The following is an 18235-nucleotide window of genomic DNA, read 5'->3' as shown; positions in this document are numbered from 1 at the left end:
TACATTGGGATACTTAAAGAGAAGCAGCAGGAAGCACAAAGCTCCAAAATGCTCACAACTCAAGAAGTAGTGACAGACATAGTTACCCACATCCTGCAGAGTTTCTGGGAGCTTCCTCCTCGCCCCCTCTTAAACATGGCCTCCCAAAGGCTGAGCATACTCTCCATCAGTGTCACAAAGGCCACTTTGGATCGAATCTCCAAAACTTTTACAGCACTGAAAAGCCAGACCATTTTCTCCTGCTCCATCAGGGACAACGTGGTCCAGACCATCATGAGAGAAATCTGATTTAAATGTCTAAACTCAAGAATCTCAAATGAAAAACCAGCATATTTACCAAATATCTGCTCTGTGTGTCTGTCTGTGAGTATTAGAGTGTAAATTACAGAGAAAGAGGGGAACTGGCATCAAATGAACAGGCAAAATAGTTTTTAATCGTTAAAGATTTTGTGGGTTTTACTTTAAGAATAATTGTGTGTTAGTGTTTAGACAAAGTATATACATACAACAGCTTTCAGTTGGACTGGAGTAAATACAGAGATACTGTTGCTCTGTGGCAAAGCCCTGTTAAATCTGCCGCGATGCACCTGCTGAAAAACTGCTTCTAAAAGTCCACGTTTTGAGGGTAAAATAATGACTGCAGACCAAAAACTGTGGACAAAGCAGCTTCTTACTGAAACAGCCAACATTTCATCCCATTGACACCCATTATAAACTCTGAAACGGGGGGGGGGGGGGGGGGCATTAAACTTAAACTGGAACTGAAGAAAAACTATAAAAGACATTGAAAAGATAAATCCAAGCCGAATAGTTCAATGTCTTGGCTTATTTTACAGTTTAAAAGGTGTCTGTAGGTCAATGTGTGTGGAAGTAGAGTTGAAAGAGGAGTAAGTTGAATGAGGATTTGAAAAGTCTCCATATTGACATACAAATGATCAATTTTTGTTGAATACAAATCTTCAGAATTATAGTTCACGGGTGTAATAATAAGAATTCACCAGTAGATGGCAACGTGGCCAAGTTCAATTTTGTGCCCTATAACGTCATCTAATTATTACACACAGACAGAAGAGGCCAGGTTTATATTAAGTGGAAGTTTAAAATCGCTTCACATCGCCATGTTTAGGGTTTCAAGGACTGCAGGCCATGCATATATTCTGGAGTTTTTAGCGATATGTCACTATAAAGTCAGTTTCACTGAGTTGACAGTCGACACAAGTGTGTTGTTATTATTATTATTATTACTTTTATTATTGCTGGTGTGTGAGGTTGCCCCCTGCCTGGATTGGTACGGCTCTCCTGGGGGGAGGAGCTTGGTTACGTCCAGGGCAATCACACGCCAGGCGGATCCCGGCTCCTCCACACTCACACAGCGCGCTCCACCCGGGCCGGAGGAAGCGACGATGCCTCCCAGGAGGTGACCACGGCTGAATCCTTAGCCACATTTTCCTGAACATGGAATCCAAATCTATTCATATAGAATAGATTGAGCCTTTAAAATGGGGTTTATTTCCAAGCGGGCGACGAGGTGAGGCGAAAGCGGCGGCCGCGGTGGAAGCCCAAGATAGAAAGCGCTTTATTGAGAGGAGCAGGGAGGGAGGGAGGGAGACCGCGACGCTCTCCCGTCTAAGAGGATAAAGGGAAAAGGAAAAAAAAAGCGAAACTGAGCTATATTTAAGCGGGCTGTTTCGGGCCAGCCTCCCGTGCCACCATGAGCAGCAGCGGGCCGGATGAGAGCTCGGTGCGCGTCGCCCTGAGGTAAGGATGCAGACGCCTCTCCTGAGATGCTCTCGTGTTACACCTGCTTGGGACCATGCACATGTTACTCCTGCTTTTATTTTGACTGGGCTCTCCTAAAACAACAATACTCCTTTACTAAACCTGCTTTTATTTTGAAGCTGGCTGGCAGGAGCTGCTGCAGTTTTCTTGCATGGTGTGCAAAGCAAATATAGCTCTCGATTACATGAGCTGCTCTTGTTAATACCTGCATGCTTTGTACTGGATTTATGAATGAGGATGCCATATGTGTCTGAGGGATTAGGCCTTCCGCTTCTTCCCTTGAAGACTGCACCTGTAGTAAGAGTGAGCCACACGATTTCAAAGGATGCACTCACTTCTCAGAAATGCAGGTGCATTTGAGCCCCTTGCAGTCACTCATTGTGATATTTCGCCTTGCTTTTGTGCGTTACTCCGTGTGTGTGCGCGCGCATTCGCTGTATCATGCTGCTCTGACCCTTGTCCCTGAGGCCAGTCCTGTCCTGTCACTTACACAGCACACACACTGAGATAGCCGTCATCTGGTCACAATACAACAAATCAATAAAGACACCAGTATAATGTTGGAAGCCACTTGCATGGGAATGTGTGTCTGTGTGTGTGTGTGTGTTTGGATTAAAAACCTGAACTGTCATGTGATCTCGTTGGAGGAGAGGACAAAAAGCTCCCGTCCCTCTCACGTTTCTCCTCGTCCCTCTCGCTCCTTGTTGTGCATTCAGACTTTGACCCAGAACTCTTGTTTACTGAGCCAGCTCAGTTTACAAGCTCTCTCTCTCTTCTTCATGGATAATAAATAATCTGTCTATCTGTCTGTACACCCCCACCCCACCTCACCCCCCAATCACATGCTCTGCTGCTCTCTTTAATAATAAGATTCAATTCATATTGGAACATTGCATTTGTCTGGCTTCCTGTCTTAGCTTAATGTGAACACACAAAACAGCCTGAGCCGCATACGCAGGCTGTTTGATGTGTGGCAAATAAAGATCTGCATGTTTTTGTCCTACCTGCTTTTGTATCTTGTTAGAAAGGTCAGGTGCAGTAATTATTTAAAGCGCCTTTGTTGTGTTTGTTGGTCTGTTGTCCTATTGAAGGTCAGACAAAAAGGCTTTTCATTGGTTTAGGTTTTCATCTGTAAGTTTGTTCATGATTTGTTTGATTTTCTTTACTTCTTTGACGTAAGTAACCTCTATTCTCACGAAGAATGCTATGGCACACATATTTATGTCTCTTCTTATGTATTTGGTTAGATGAATTTAGAGGCATGTTTCATTTTTCTCAGTGTAAGTACATGAATACAACTTTAGTTAAGTTCAAAACTAGACTAAATTGCACTTGGGGGGGTATCCTAGTATTGTGAGTCTGAATTGTAAGTGTGAGAAGAGCGACAGGCTATTTTGATGAACTTATAAAAGGTCTAATGCTTAAACATGACGTTTTATGTTGGCCTAATATTTTTACTTAAACCATAAGTCTGATGACCATATGGCACAGATGTCAAACTCGAGGCCTTGAGGGCCGGAGTCCTGCACGTTTTAGGTGTGTCCTTGATCCAACACAGTTGATTTAAATGGCTAAATGACCTCCTTGACATGTCTTGAAGTTCTCCAGAAGCCTGGTAATGAACTAATCATTTGATTCAGGTGTGTTGACCTAGGGTGATAGCTAAAACCTGCAGGACACTGGCCCTCAAGGCCTGGAGTTCAATACCCCTGCCATATGGGTTATGAAAGTGGCTAACTCTTCATGAATTACAACCCAGCCCTTTAGTTAGAATCAGCTCCGTGAAACATTTTATTATTTGGATTTACTGTGTTCTTCTTGGCACTGTTGCCTTTCAGAGCAGTGGGGTAATTTTAACTAAACTGATAATAATCCAGCCACATGCTATGTGTCTAGCACCAAACAGCTAGTAAATCATGTTTACTAGCTAGCTGCTAACTTGCGTGTCCACAAACAGCCTAAAGACAAGTTGCTAGCTAGTTAATATGCTGGTAGGATTCAGCAATATTATCAGAGGACCGTTCAACAAGAGCTCTGTTCACCAATCCCACACCAAACAGCCAACAAGGAGTATTAGCAGCCAGCTAGTTAACACAGTGGAATATTAAGCAAGTGCCAGACCGGATTTTTGTGTTCACCAAAGCAGAACTGAAAGGGCAATGAATCTTGAACATACCTCCAACAAGAACACTGATATATGGCTTTAAATGGCCTTTTGTGCGCTAACATGCTAGCACAAACCGTCATTGTTGAGATTTCTATTCGGAAGCTCGTTTCCATCACTGAAAAAAGTATTTTTCTTGTTCGTAGGTCAAACTTAAAAGTTTTGAGTTTACCAACCAGCTTACCAGCTTACCAACTCAAGCTTAGGAGAAAACTTGAAATTGAAAATAGAGTTTAAATAACTTGAAATTTTCAGTTCAGTTGAAATTTTGAGATAATAACTCAAAATTAGTCACAAACCTTTAGCTAACGACTTATTACATTTTGTATTCTTCACTTCACTGCAGTACCAACACGGGGAGACAATATATTTAAAGCTAAGGAAGACCAGGGAGACCAAGGAAGGTATAAGGTACATTCCAACATTGTTCTACGCCTGAAACGATTAAGCCAGGTGGCTAATGTATATTTACATGTAAAAGTGTTACTAATGTCTCTTTAAATGCTGTCCCACAATTATTTTTATGTTGGGTTGAAATAAAATATCTCCCTCTGCTGGTACTGCAAGTTACTGCAACTTCTTCATCTATGTCCATTACACCAGCAGTCCCCAACCCCCGCGCCATGGACCGGTACCGGTCCGTGAGTCTTTTCGTGCCGGGCCGCGAAGGTTGAGGTTCAGGTGTAAAATTGATGGGTTTTTTATGGGGGGGGTTTCATTGTTTTTATTGTTAACTCCGTTCCCCTGGGTCTTTTCCCGAGTGTTATGAATAAATGTTCTTTTTTGGGGGTACTGGTACTGGTTTTATTTTGTTGCATTTATTCACGGCACCTTAAATGGCAGTCCGTAAAAATATTGTCGGATATAAACCGGTCCGTGGTGCAAAAAAGGTTGGGGACTGCTGCATTACACGGGGTCTATTGTCAACGCGTTCTCACTCCCAAAGCGTAACATTTTACGCTAGGTGACAAATCGTCGGTATATTACGCTTCCAGGAACCCAACATGTTCCTATATTATGAGATCGGAAAAATGAGAACCATTTGGAATCAATCTACACGTGTACGTTCATTTTACTTAGCTAGTGTTTTCCAAAGCGATTTAACTTCATTAAAGTTGTGGTTAACATTAGGGATAAGGTTATGGTTATGGCGGAATACAGGGCTGGAACGTGTATTACCGCGGGAGGATCATTCTACTGGATTTCATCCATAACCCGGCACGAAAGGTGACCGGACTTGACAAACCGTCGGTATATTACGCCTCAGGAGTGGGCTGGGAATAGGGCTGTGTGTTATGACCAAAATCTCATATCCCAATATAAGACATCTATCGTCCCGATAACGAAGGCACTACAACTAAGCTGTAGTGCCTTTTCACTGTGTAATACTTTTTGTTAATAATAACCAATTCCCTTGTATTCTTATTCCTATTTATTCTATTTATCCCTTTTGTATACTCTTTATTTATATGTCTCTGTATTTATATATGTGTATTAGGGGTGCAACGATATTCGTATCGATATTGAACCGTTCGATACAGTGCTTTCGGTTCGGTACGCATATGTATCGAACAATACAATTTTTTTCAATTTTTTTTTTTTTTTTTTTTTTGTGTCCCGTTTGGATCTATAGCCATCAGAATTGTTGTCTTGAGGCCAAGAAAGATGCCAAGAGGATTTATTTTAAGTGGATCATCATATTGGTCCATTTGATTGACCTTTATTATAATTATGAATTTATTTTATTTTCAGTTGCAAACGGGACAGACATGACTGTGGGATAGGACAGGGGGAAAGAATGAAAGAAAGAGGGGGAGAGAAAGAAAGAAAACCAAAGGGGAGAAAAAAAAAGAACAATACAAAATTTGTAATTTATTTTATCAACTTTCCTTCTGACGATGCTGTCTGTGTTGAGCGCTCAGTGAATCTGCATTTGACTACTCCGCCTAGGCTCGAGAGTGCAGCCTAGGCGGAGTAGTCGAACGCAGATTCACTGAGCACTCAACACAGACAGGATGGTCAGAAGGAAGAGCGCAGGGCAAGCTAGCGAGACAGAAGTGGACCTCCCCACCCTCATTCAGATCTGGCGTTTGGAATTATTTTGGTTTTCATGTGACGTATGACCCTGAAGGTAAGCGAGTCATGGACTAAAGTAAAACAGTATGTTGGATGTGCCATGCAATGCTCAATTACATGGGTGGGAGCTAGTGTGTTAGCGCAGTTAGCTCGTTAACGTGTTGGCTGTCTAGCCTCTCTGTATAGGGTAGCTCGTTAACGGAGATTTGCCGTGTTGTGGCGTTAAGGTTATTTCAACGAGATTAACCTGAAAGCACTAGTGGGAACACAACGAATATGACTGCACATTTACACCGACATCATCCTAGTGCAAAGACAAAAACAACAAGCATGCATGCTACAAACTTTAGCCGAGTCATTTAGACAGCTGTTAGCACAGGATTCTCCTTATGGAGACCTGATATGTTTAATATGCTGCTGAGAATATAGCCCAGAAGAAGCGGATAGTATAGCTTTTATTTTGAAAAGAGACATTTCTCTGTAATAAACTCTCTTTTCCAAAGATGAGTGATTCCTCAATCAGATACAGGGCTCGCAATATCGCTAGCCCGACGTCCCGGGGCTATCTCTGCCCTGCCTGTCGGGCTATTGTAGGAAGGAAAAATATATGTCAATGCTTTTGCATTCTTTCAGAAATGTAGCTGGGTAATTATGTCATTGGGTGAGCCACTGTCAATATGTGACATATTGAAATCGTGTTTGAATTTGCGCTTGTTTTTTTGCTTTCACTTTGCAATCGCGCGAACTGTGTATAGAGAGCGACAGCACTGATCTGTGAGTGATGATAATTTGTGCACCAATTCCTCTGACATCGTCTTATTAATTGTTAGCTTACTATGCAAACATGACAAGTGAAATCTCCCGCAGCTTAAACATGTGAGAGGTTGATCGCGCAGAGAATCGCTGAGCTTATTTGAGTGCGGCAGGATATATATTTCACTATGATGACCTGGATGATTGAGAACCTTCACAGACAGATATATATTTTAGTTCTGCTGAGCCAAATAAGACAGGTCAGGGTGAAGAAGTGACAGCCAAAGAAAAGCTTACCACAAAACGGAGAAGTTATGACAAATCAGACTATAAGGCAAAAAGAAAGTGCAGCTTTATGGTTTCATGGACAAAATAATTTCTGTGGCTGCAATATGACGAGCTAAAAAACAACACGCACAAGGGTTAGGGTTAAATTTAAAAACTGTACTTTTGTGTTAAAATATATATTTATAATTTTAATAAATGACAAATTAAAAAGGCATGAACATTTTTTTTTTGTATCGAAAAAATATCGAACCGTGACACCAAAGTATCGAACCGAACCGTGAATTTTGTGTATCGTTGCACCCCTAATGTGTATATATGGTATTCTGCTCACATTCTGTAACTTCTGTCGGTGCTGTGCTATTGGAAACCGAATTTCCTAGAGGAACCCACCCGAGGGATTAATAAAGTTCTATCTTATCTTATATAAATCACAAAAATGTAACATTTTCTGTAAATTCTGTGAATCTCGGGCAGCTCGACTTGCGTGAGGTGTTTCCAGCTGGGTGACGTGTACCTGGAGTCGAGTGTTTTAACCGATGCATGAAATGATAAATTTTTAGACATAAGTTGTAACGGCTGCCATTTTCTTTGTGAGTATTTATTACACGGCGTGCTGCGGGGAAAAGCCTGTTCTAACGTTTGAGTCTAAGGTTTATTTTTTAGCACCTGACGGCTCTTTGTTGCTTTTCATCCGTAAACACTCTGCATCCTCTTTCACGTCATTCAGTTTATTTTGAAAAGTCTCAACAGGATCTTGAGCTTTATTGTGAAAGGTTTATGTGGAAAATAAACAAGCGGACACGCGATGGTTTTACCATCGTTGTTGCTAACGACAACGCATAAAAACAGGCGCTTGTCCGTCCGTAGTGTGGTTATATTAAATATAAGAGAAAAAGAGAACTTTAAGAAATTAATATAGCCACTACAGTGACCATGAAAACGATGAAAAAATATTGCCGTAAACAGTTTATTTTGCGACACCACGAAACAAACGATAGCGTAAAATGAAACGATAGACGTTTTTATATCGTTATATCGAACAGCCCTAGCTGGGAATGGGCTGCTATTGTACACTTTGGCATTACCCATATGGAAAAGATATATATAAATCTTATAAAGTTTGTATCTGTCTTGTGTGAAACTTGTATGAAAAGCATATAAGTGTGAAAACAGATATAAGATCCCTTGAAAAATTATATAATGAAACTTGTATGTTTTGGATACTTACTAAAACAATGTATGAAAGTAATGCGAAAGTGGCCACTTTCATGAGTAATCACATATAAGTTTTTACTATTTCTTTTCCGTATGGGTATACTGGGTTGCAAATGTTTAGTTAATCCTCGGCCTCCTTTAGTAGTAATGATAAAAATAATAATTGTAGTCTGTTTGTTGCTTTAGAAGCCAGACTCAGTTAATTGGAGATCCGGCTCGGCACCCTTGAAATTCCTGCAGCTACTTTATAATATAAACTGCTTTGAAGGGACTGTTGTGATGTGGCAATGTAGAAATTGTAAGAATTATTTATTTTTTGGCAGCCAGAGTAATTACTGAATATGAATACATATGTTAGAATTCAAAAACATACAGTGCAGCAGTTGAACTGAGCTCTTAGTAGGCAGATGTGCAAATTTACTGTACTTTTCCCAAGAATGAAAATCCACCGTTAATGCTAAACATAACTCTCAGCAAGTCGCTCAGCCTCGTGTTTCTTTTGCTAATCGTGTTATTGTCACGTGACTGCCTCACACCTAGCTGTTAAAACAACATGAAGACGAGACAGAAGAAACAAAACCTCCAACTTAAAAAAGCTTTGAATTTCCTGTGATAACCAATATGAACGAAATACAAATTGTCATTATAAAGTCTGCATACTTTTCTTAAGTTGTCACACCTGTTTCTTTTTTTGTGTTGCTGATTAATACGAAACCTTTAGAAAATGTCCCGTCTTTGATTAATTTTCACAGACAGTCACTTGCAGGTCACACCTGAACGGCTCATTTCACGTCTTTGAACATTCAACCACAGCTTCGCGTTGATGTTTTCAGCTCATTAATCGCCGTGGCAACATTCTAATTATTTTGAAATGTTGTGGTGAACTGTGATTCTTACCTCTGAAACATTTTGACTGCCAGCTTTCTCCCAGCTCCTGTAACAGTCTAGTTAGCTTCATCTGTGTGTCTCCAGTAATCAGCCAGCAGGTTGCCAACCTCTACCTGCCTCAGCCTGCGTGGCTAATGCTGTCTGTGAGCGAGCGCCTAATCCCCCGTCCCATACAGTCCAAAGTGATGAAATGCACTTTTATCATCTCTTCTTTTTTCTTTTTTTGAGTGGTAACAGAAAAGAACAAGAAAGAAAGACATCTGGAGATCTAACAGAAGATCTAACAGGGTGTTCTTGTGTCTCCTTGATTTATTACTGGAAAGATGATATAACATAAAAATCAATTTGTTCTTTAAAAGAGAATGTGCTTTGTTGATGGATCTTAAGATGTGTTTGCTGTTCTTTCCTTTGTGGTTTTAAAAAAAATTTTTCCACACCTGACAGCATACAGATGGGGCACTTCAGTGGTACAATGTTGGGTGATTTAGCAAATACAAAGTGTTTACTGGCCTATCCCCATGTGTAAGATCTATCTTCTTATGTAACAGCCCATCTGTGTGTGCATGTTTGGGCACAATGGTGCACAAAAAATCATGCAAAACCTTAATGATTTATCTGAGAAATAATTGATTTTACAAAGTCAGCCCGAAGGAGCCGGCCAAGAGATCTAATTAGATTGTCGATGTCCTCGAGGCGCAGCTTTAAAAATTCAAAGCCTACAGGCAGAAGTGGTGAGCAGTGAGGTTTCAGGTTTCGTAGTCACTTTGGAATCCACAGCAGATAGCTTTTCCTCATTAATTAGATGGGCTTGAGTGAATACTTTAAAATAATGTACTTATTTTGAATGCACCAAGAAGCTATATAAACTTAGGCAGCACCTATTGAGCCAACAGTTTGGACAAAATACAGCCATAACCTTAAAACTTCTAACAGGTAACGTGAGTAACTTTGACCTTCTCGTTACTCGTAATAAATGCCTTATTCCAGTAAATAAGCAACAGTCAGCTGCCTCTCCAGTCTTTACAGTTTCTCTGTCAGTGGACGCCAACTTTAACTTCCAAAAGCAGCAGCATCATGCAGCCCCACTGATTTTGGTAAAGCAGCACATAAACCAGTTCTAAAGAAGAAGGGGCTGCCATAGCCAACTGTAGTCCATCTGCAGTGGATCTGGAGTCTGTCCCACCATGGGAAGAGAGACTTTCTGGGGATTGACCGCAAGTGGATTGTTCAGTGATGGAAAATTTAAAAAAAAAATCTAACTGCAGTCATAAATCATCCCGCTCTATTAAAGTCTGTGTGTGGGAAACAGTGCAACGTCACCCACCACCCTGCAGAAACTGCTCAGAAATAAGAGTAAAATGTGTTAAGATGGCCTTCAAATATTTCACATCCCAATCTGATAGTGCATCATTAGAATGCACTGAAACAAGCCACATCCAGTGGCTTTAACCCACCTGAAGGAATGGATCAGAGCTGCTTTGGTGGATGAGCAGGACGTTTTTAATATTTGGTAGGTGATGTTAATGTTGTCGCTGAGGATTGCATATGTGATGTCCATTTAACCTAGTAGAAATGCCAAAACTATGCTTTAAAACAGTGCATCTTGTCCATGAGTTGGTTACTTACTTGGTTACAAAAAAACCCCAACAAAAATGTAGCCATGTTATCAAAATCTAGTTTTTATTAAATGAGTTAAGGAAGGATAAGCGGAAGCGGATGGATGGATGGAGTTAATGTTAGTGCAAAGATGATTTAAGACCATCGTGCTAGATTAGATCACCACAAATATTCTCTTTCAGTCACTGACCTTCCTCGCAGCAGCCATTATGACCTGGAGTAGGAGACAAACACAGGTGTGACTAATCACATTAATAAAGGCTCAGTGCTCATGTGGAACAGGACCCCCATTAATGTGATTCATAACACCTGCGTCCATCATGGCAGTGGGGTTTCTGTCAAAAAGATCTAGTATAGAAATTCCTCATGGTTTTTACTCTACGCTGTAGTCAGGTGGCGTGTGCTCTGACTGTCCTCAACATAGACAGGACATTGAAAAAGCATAGGTACCAAATAAAGTTTCTGTGTTATAACAACAATAAAAACAAGTATTGTTAGAAACCAGCACCCAGCTGCTTTTTCCAGATTGTCTGACGCCTACTGGCTCCTCCTCTTTGACCTTTGTGGATTATGTTTGAGGGCAAAGGCCTGTGCGTCCGCTGCGGTGAACCAAAACCTCCCTGTGTGTGTGTGTGTGTGTGTGTGTGTGCCTCCTCTGACCAGCATCCATCCAAGCGTATTCACGATAAATATTCATGAATCAACTCAAGTGAACTGAGACACAAAGAGAAGCATACTGCAAGCCATCTGCCAGCTTCTGTCATGTGATCATGTTTTTACTGATATTCAATAAGTTCTGTCTAAATAGCGCAGAGGTTAGTTCAGTATAGATTTTTCCTAATATTAGTATTTATTTGTTTACTGTAGCTTCATTTCAAAACTGTCCTGCTTGTTTCATGCTTGCTGTGTTTGTGTTGCCTTCTTGAATTTCCGCGTGACTCCCACATGTGCCATTATGGGCCAAACTGTCCTTGTCAAAATGGAATGTTTTTATTAAGCCGGTATCAGTGCTGGAGGCCTGTGTGTGTGTGTGTGTGTGTGTGTGTGTGTGTGTGTGTGTGTGTGTGTGTGTGTGTGTGTGTGTGCGCGTGTGCTGATATGCCCTCTCTGGCTGCCTCTCAAGGTGATAACCACCATCCTCTTCCACCTTTCCCTCTTTCCTGCCCGGCGATCTTTGACCCAGGAAGCTGTCAGAACTTTCATCCGTGACCCCGTCGCATTTTTCCTTTGGCAGCCTGCGTGGACTCATGTTAGCTGTTACCATGACAACCTTGGGTCCTTTTACGTGTAGGGGTGTGCAGCGATGCCCCTGTGACTGGACTGCCTCAGATCTAAGGGCAGCTTGAGGGAGGGAAACAAAAAGCCTGAGTCAGCAGAATGCCCTCTTTTTTTCTTCTTTCCTACTCGGTCTTTTCCAACCCCCCCCCCCAACCACCATTGTCTGGTGTTGTTTCCACACCAGATTCCAGAGAAAAGAATGATTAAAGGTGGGCTTCATACAATACTTCTTTATTGGCTTCTGTAGAACACCAAGTGCAAAAATGACACGAATGCATCGTTCACTGAGAAAGAATGGAAATTCCCAAGATCTTTTTTCTTTTTTGTCTGAGGTGGGAGAAAACTGTGGAGCACATATCATCTTGCAAAGCATACTAGAGATGCATGTTTCTTACTGTACTGCGATAAATTATCAGCTTGATCCTTTGACAGTGATAATCTATTTTAAACAAGATATTAAAATAGAGAAAGGCAAACAAATGTTTACCCTGACAATGCCAAATGTGAGGGTTAAGAGCTTTACAAACATTCACTACCAGAGGGACAGAACGGCATTTGTACGAAAGTTATGACCTCATTTTGGTGTTTTGATGACAAAGAAGGACAGTATATCTGTCCAAAATCTCTCAAAGGGTTGACTTTGAGTTAAAATCTCACCCCTGCAAAGGCCGTGCGATTCACATCATTGTCGTACACTTTGAGCAATTCTGTGATCCTGTGTATGGGGGTACTACTACCTTGGAAAAGTCTATCTCATGAGGATAGAAATAATTTAACTCTTTGTACTGACCATAATCTGTAAAGGTAGTAGACCCAAACTGTGCCAAAAAAGCTCCTGGATGGATGGCTGGATAGATGTCCTTCTGGTGTATGGTATTCTTGTAGTTACATTTAACTGCACCTTCAATTTTAATGCTTTACAGCTGTTTCAAAAGATGTTTAAATTCAACCCAAATTATCGGCTTTAACTTGGAGGGTTTTTTGGATGTAACCTGACCATTTCATCTGTGCACACGTCCCACATTTTAACAATGAATTTCTTGTACAGATGAATCTCTCGACTGACACTTTGACTCTCTCAGCACACTGAAGAGAGTGACCCAATGAATTGGCTCTAGATCTCAAGACGAGCTGCTAGACAATAGAGGCTGTTACTAAAAATGCAGCCGTGCTGTGTTGTGGTGAGTTAAAGCAGTAGCTGCTCGTTGTGGCTGGAGGGTTCGCTCTGTACTTAGGATCTACTTTCTCTCCTTGTGTCATTTCTGCACCTCCTTGTTCTTCCCTTTGCCCAAGGCTATTAGGAACATATTACACAAGCTAGTCTACACACACACACACACACACACACACACACACACACACACACACACACACACACACACACACACACAAATAACGGAAAAACACAACTTGTGCACCTGCTGGCTTAAAGAGGCGTACAGTGTGCGTGTTGTTATATAAGGTAGTCATTATGCTGTACTTGAAGGTGTTCTTGATGCACACTTGCACACGTTTAAAAGAATGTAAATTAGAGCCGCACTACAGTTATGTTTCCTTTTTAGAGCACGGAAGAATAGAGTTTCGGTGTTTACCTCCCAACAGAGAACTTTGGCTCGAAGAAAGTTGGGAAGTGTCACTGAAATCTGAGTGTTTGCAGTTCCCTTGTCTCAGTTACATTAGCATCAAATGACGAGGTAGACCTTGTGCGTGAGATTGTATGCACCAGTGAGTGGTGTGCATGTGTTACTGTGACTTGCTTATAGCCTCATTATCCACTATTGGGTAGCATCTCTCTCTTCAATCTGCAGTTAAAGCACTTTAAAAAACTACAGTCAACTCAGATCAACAACTTACGGACAACTTCAACTGTTTCACCCGAGTTTTTACAGAGGATTTCTTTTTAATTTGAGGTGTCTAGAAAAAGAACAAAGAACAAAAAATGATTACAAGTAGCCAAAACTCTGCTTTCACTTGTAAACTCAGTTTTGAAACCAAATTTCACACCCTAGGTTTATGCCATTAGCTTTAGTCTGTAATTTTCTCAGTTGCACAAAAAATGCAGCTCACAAACTTAATTATCTAAACTTTGAATAATGTGTTACTTACTTACTTAATTACAAAAACCTAGCTAACTACAGACATATAATTAGGCTTTTATTCTTTTACCAGGTGGACACTTTTTACATTTGTACATGTGCTATGTTTGACAGTGTTACATTTACTTTGGGTAATTTTCCCAGTTCGCTTAAATTATTCCTAATAAGATGATTAGACTCTACTAGCATTAAATTAGAACATATTTTTTATGTCCTAAAGTAAATTTGGACCTGGGATATGTCAGTTGATGAATAGCTCATTTGTAATACTTTTGTATTTTAAAGAATAGAGTGATAGTCTATTCTTTAAAATACAAAAGTATTTTTTTTCCACTGTTCAACATCCATCCATCCATCCATTTTCAACCGCTTATCCGAGGCCGGGTCGCGGGGGCAGCAGCCTAAGCAAAGAGGCCCAGACCTCCCTCTCCCCAGCCACCTCCTCCAGCTTATCCGGGGGAATATCAAGGCGTTCCCAGGCCAGCCGAGAGATATAATCTCTCCAGCGTGTCCTGGGTCTGCCCCGGGGCCTCCTCCCGGTGGGACATGCCTGGAACACCTCGCCCAGGAGGCGCCCAGGGGGCATCCTTGTCAGATGCCCGAACCACCTCAGCTGGCTCCTTTCGATGTGGAGCAGCAGCGGCTCTACTCTGAGCCCCTCCCGGATGGCCGAACTTCTCACCCTATCTCTAAGGGAGAGACCAGCCACCCTTCGGAGGAAGCTCATTTCCGCCGCTTGTATCCGCGATCTCGTTCTTTCGGTCACTACCCACAGCTCGTGGCCATAGGTGAGGGTAGGGACGTAGATCGACCGGTAAATTGAGAGCTTCGCTTTTACACTCAGTGTGTTCAACATTTCAGGTTTTTATTTCAAAACTTTGGAGTTACTGTCTGAGTTATTTTGAGTTACATATCTCATAATTTTGACTTCCTAAGTGTCTTGCAATTGCTACAACTGGCTAGCCGGCTTGGTTAGCAAAGTGCCTTCATAATTCATTGTTATCAGTCTTGGGGTTGACCCTCAAAAAAAGTAACTTATTACACAATACTTGTTACTTTTCTGAAAAATAATGCCTTAAGTTAGCTCATTAAACTCTAACAAAAGTATCTCATTACACTAGTTGTTATATTACTTTTGTATTTCGTATTTCTTTGTGAAATGACCTGAAACACATTGCTACATAATTACCAGTCAACAGTGTAAACCTGAGGCTTCAAATCCCTAAGGAGGACGCACACGGTCTTTCTTGTAGTTTTTAGATATGCCCATAAAACTAGCAACACAAAGAAGTCTCCACAGTGATTCTATTGTAGAAACATATACTCTTAAAGCTATGCACAGCTTAAACAGGTGAGTTCTATAAAAATTCACGTGCTATCTGTCATAAAGGGGGAACTTGGCAAGAGAAATTACTGCAGCCTCTTAAGTTGCCTCAAGTGGCCATGTGAGGAACTGCAGTTTTGCCAGTTGATGTTTCCTGGAGGCTTCTACTTGTATAATAATCAGTATGTGTTTGATTATAATAATCTGTAACTAATATACTAATATCACATGTAAAAAAAACAACAAAAAAAAAACAACAAGTCAAACAAATATAAAATTTGGTTATACTCATTTTGAGTTAGCAGTCAGCACTGCTCATACCAACTAACTCCAAGTGTTTCGGGATCTAAAAATATATGACTGTGATGATGTGACTGTGACTCTGCTGGTTTCACTGTGAAATGCGGAGAAAAGAGTCGTGTCTGCTGCCCTTTGGCTCAGATGTGCCTTTCTGTTTTTGCTGAATCACTCAGTGCCCTCAGCTGTAAGTGGTGCTTAAAGCTAAAAATAAATCACACAGGATTAAATTAAGTAGGAATCGGATGTCGAGGTTTACTGTTAATGTTGATTTGTTAGTGATGATGCACAGGAACTGGCTCTAGGGAATTGAATTGATTTTCTTATTGGCAGTAATACTGATGTCAGCATTTGACTGGCTGTGTTTTAGGAAAGATGAGATAAGCAGCATGGTGGTCATGGTGTGACTCGCCTCCTTTTTATTAGTGTGTCATCGTTTCTTGTTGATTCCTTTTATCAGTCACAATAGCAGGTCTCAGTCAGTCTATAGTCAGGCTATATATATATGAAGCCTGTGTTTTTGTGTGTGTTTGAGGAGTTCACTGTTTCTCAGGCTTTCACCATAATTGCAATAATGAGAGTGAGAGCAGGAGCCTAGCAGGACTTGTCACATGGAGAGAGGCTGACAAATCCCCCCTGTGTGTTTGTGTGTGTGTGTGTGTGTGTGCGTGTGTGTGTTTGTTTGAATAGGTATGTGTGCATATAGGGTAGTGTGTCTGCCTTTCTCCTTTTCATCTCTTTAATGGTTCAGTGAACGCTGTCTCGGTCGCTAAATTCCCCTCATCAGTCAGTGACAGGCTGTGGCTTCTCTTATTGAACTGTGCTAAAAAGCTGCTCAGTTTTCTTCCATATCTTTAGTCAGACTTGATCTGCATAGTGATTTGATGAGTGAATTAGTAATGGATGTTACTATTTTTCAGCACATGCTCTTTTAATGTGTCTGATAGCAGTATACCTGAAGCTACAATAGCCACAAAGTGCAACTTTGAACAATAGCTTCCTTTGACAGCACCTTCTGGTGACTACACGGATGTTTTCAGGACTTTAGCAGAGTATGCTAGCACAGCTAGCATTTAGCTGTAGCGTAACTCCTAGGTAAAACTGGTCAATGGTAGTTTGCAATGGAGCATGCCCACATGTCTGCAAACACTTGCTAGCTACTATCTGAGCGGTAGTAAAACGTTTTGCAATACAAACCAGAAACTGAGGGTATTTACTTTGAAAGTAAAATTTGTGCTAACATTTTTCAAAAGAAGGAACGTTTACTTTGAAGACAAATGGTGTCCATTTCCAGTTTGTGTCTCGGTTTTTACTGCTCAGAGAATAGCTGGCAAATGTTTGCAGACAAGGCGGCGTGTTCCATGTGAACTACATCTGCTAGCGAACAGTGCAATCACAAGGACGTATTTGCAAAGAAATTTTTTCCCATGTGACTGGGGCTTTCAAAATAATTGAAACGGTGACTGCCGTCAACCTCCAGCAACAGCTTACCAACCGGTTGGTGAATGCCTATTTTTCCTTCACTGGTTGCCAGATAGTCACTATGTGACTAGGGCATTAGTCACTTGAGACTACCAATATGGTGGCCAAGTTAATGTGACCTGGTTAGCGGTTATGTGACTGCAAAATCCTCAGTAGAAACTATTCTCACCTTTGTCCAAAAGCCAACAAGCTAAACAAGTGTACATATTAGATCAGTGTGGCAGTGTGTATAAGTTAAATTACATAACGACTCGCAACCTACAAACTTTTAGCTGCACATGTTAATAGCGAGATAGGTAGCTAGCTTAGCCAAGCATAAAGAGTGAAATCTAGATTTAAAAAAATTAATCTTTCTAAAAAAGTTAGTCATATTAAACAAACATGTTTACTTTTTTCCAAATTGAGATTTTCAGTATGCATTTTGTCTTACAACTATTTGTTAATCTAACTGTAGAGCTCTAGTTTCACTATGAAAAAGTTATTTATGTTCCTCACAGAATTAAAATTAAAGGTAAAATCATAAGATGCACCTAAATTGTGTGTAAAAAGCTTTGAAAGTGTGTGTGTGTGTGTGCGCGCGCGCGTGCGTGCGTGTGTGTGTGTGTGTTAATGCATAAGCAGATAACTGAAATTTCCTGGAGAAACAGCCGTGCAGAGCATGAGTGTGCTGCTCTAAAAGGTGGATTAGTGCTCTAAGTCTGCACTGCGCTGAAGGGCAAACCTTTATTCAAACAGATGAAGAGTGTTTTGGGTTGAACCAGAGTGAAGGTTGCCAGATTATAATCACTGCTAAAGTCAGTCAGTCGCACTAATAATACACCAGCAGAACACACTTCACACCTCTCACTTCTGTTTATGTTTAGCTGAAATGCCCGATGCCAGAACTTGCATTAGTTGTGAGTATGCACACACCCAGTGACTGCTCATAATAGAGGTGTATTTCATATAAACATTCAAAACTCATTTCTTTATACTTCC

The 18235-nt window shown here is 40.9% G+C and overlaps 1 protein-coding gene across 4 annotated transcripts in view; it reads left to right on the top strand.

The window, feature by feature from the left end:
- The first annotated feature begins 1316 nt into the window (after positions 1–1316).
- The window catches only part of LOC113008798 (kinesin-like protein KIF21A), a 44027-nt gene continuing 27108 nt past the window's right edge, over positions 1317–18235 (top strand). For 2 of the 4 annotated variants that reach the window (XM_026146573.1, XM_026146572.1), the window contains exon 1: positions 1319–1758. In XM_026146573.1, coding sequence (XP_026002358.1) covers positions 1712–1758 — 47 coding nt within the window. In that variant the 5' untranslated portion in view covers positions 1319–1711. Of the gene's footprint in view, positions 1759–18235 lie in introns of all 4 variants that reach the window. The other 2 variants (XM_026146571.1, XM_026146570.1) reach the window with 2 other exon arrangements.

The sequence above is a fragment of the Astatotilapia calliptera genome, chromosome 17 (genome assembly GCF_900246225.1).
Source record: "Astatotilapia calliptera chromosome 17, fAstCal1.2, whole genome shotgun sequence".
NCBI lineage: Eukaryota > Metazoa > Chordata > Actinopteri > Cichliformes > Cichlidae > Astatotilapia > Astatotilapia calliptera.
This window is presented reverse-complemented; position numbering and strand designations above follow the sequence as displayed.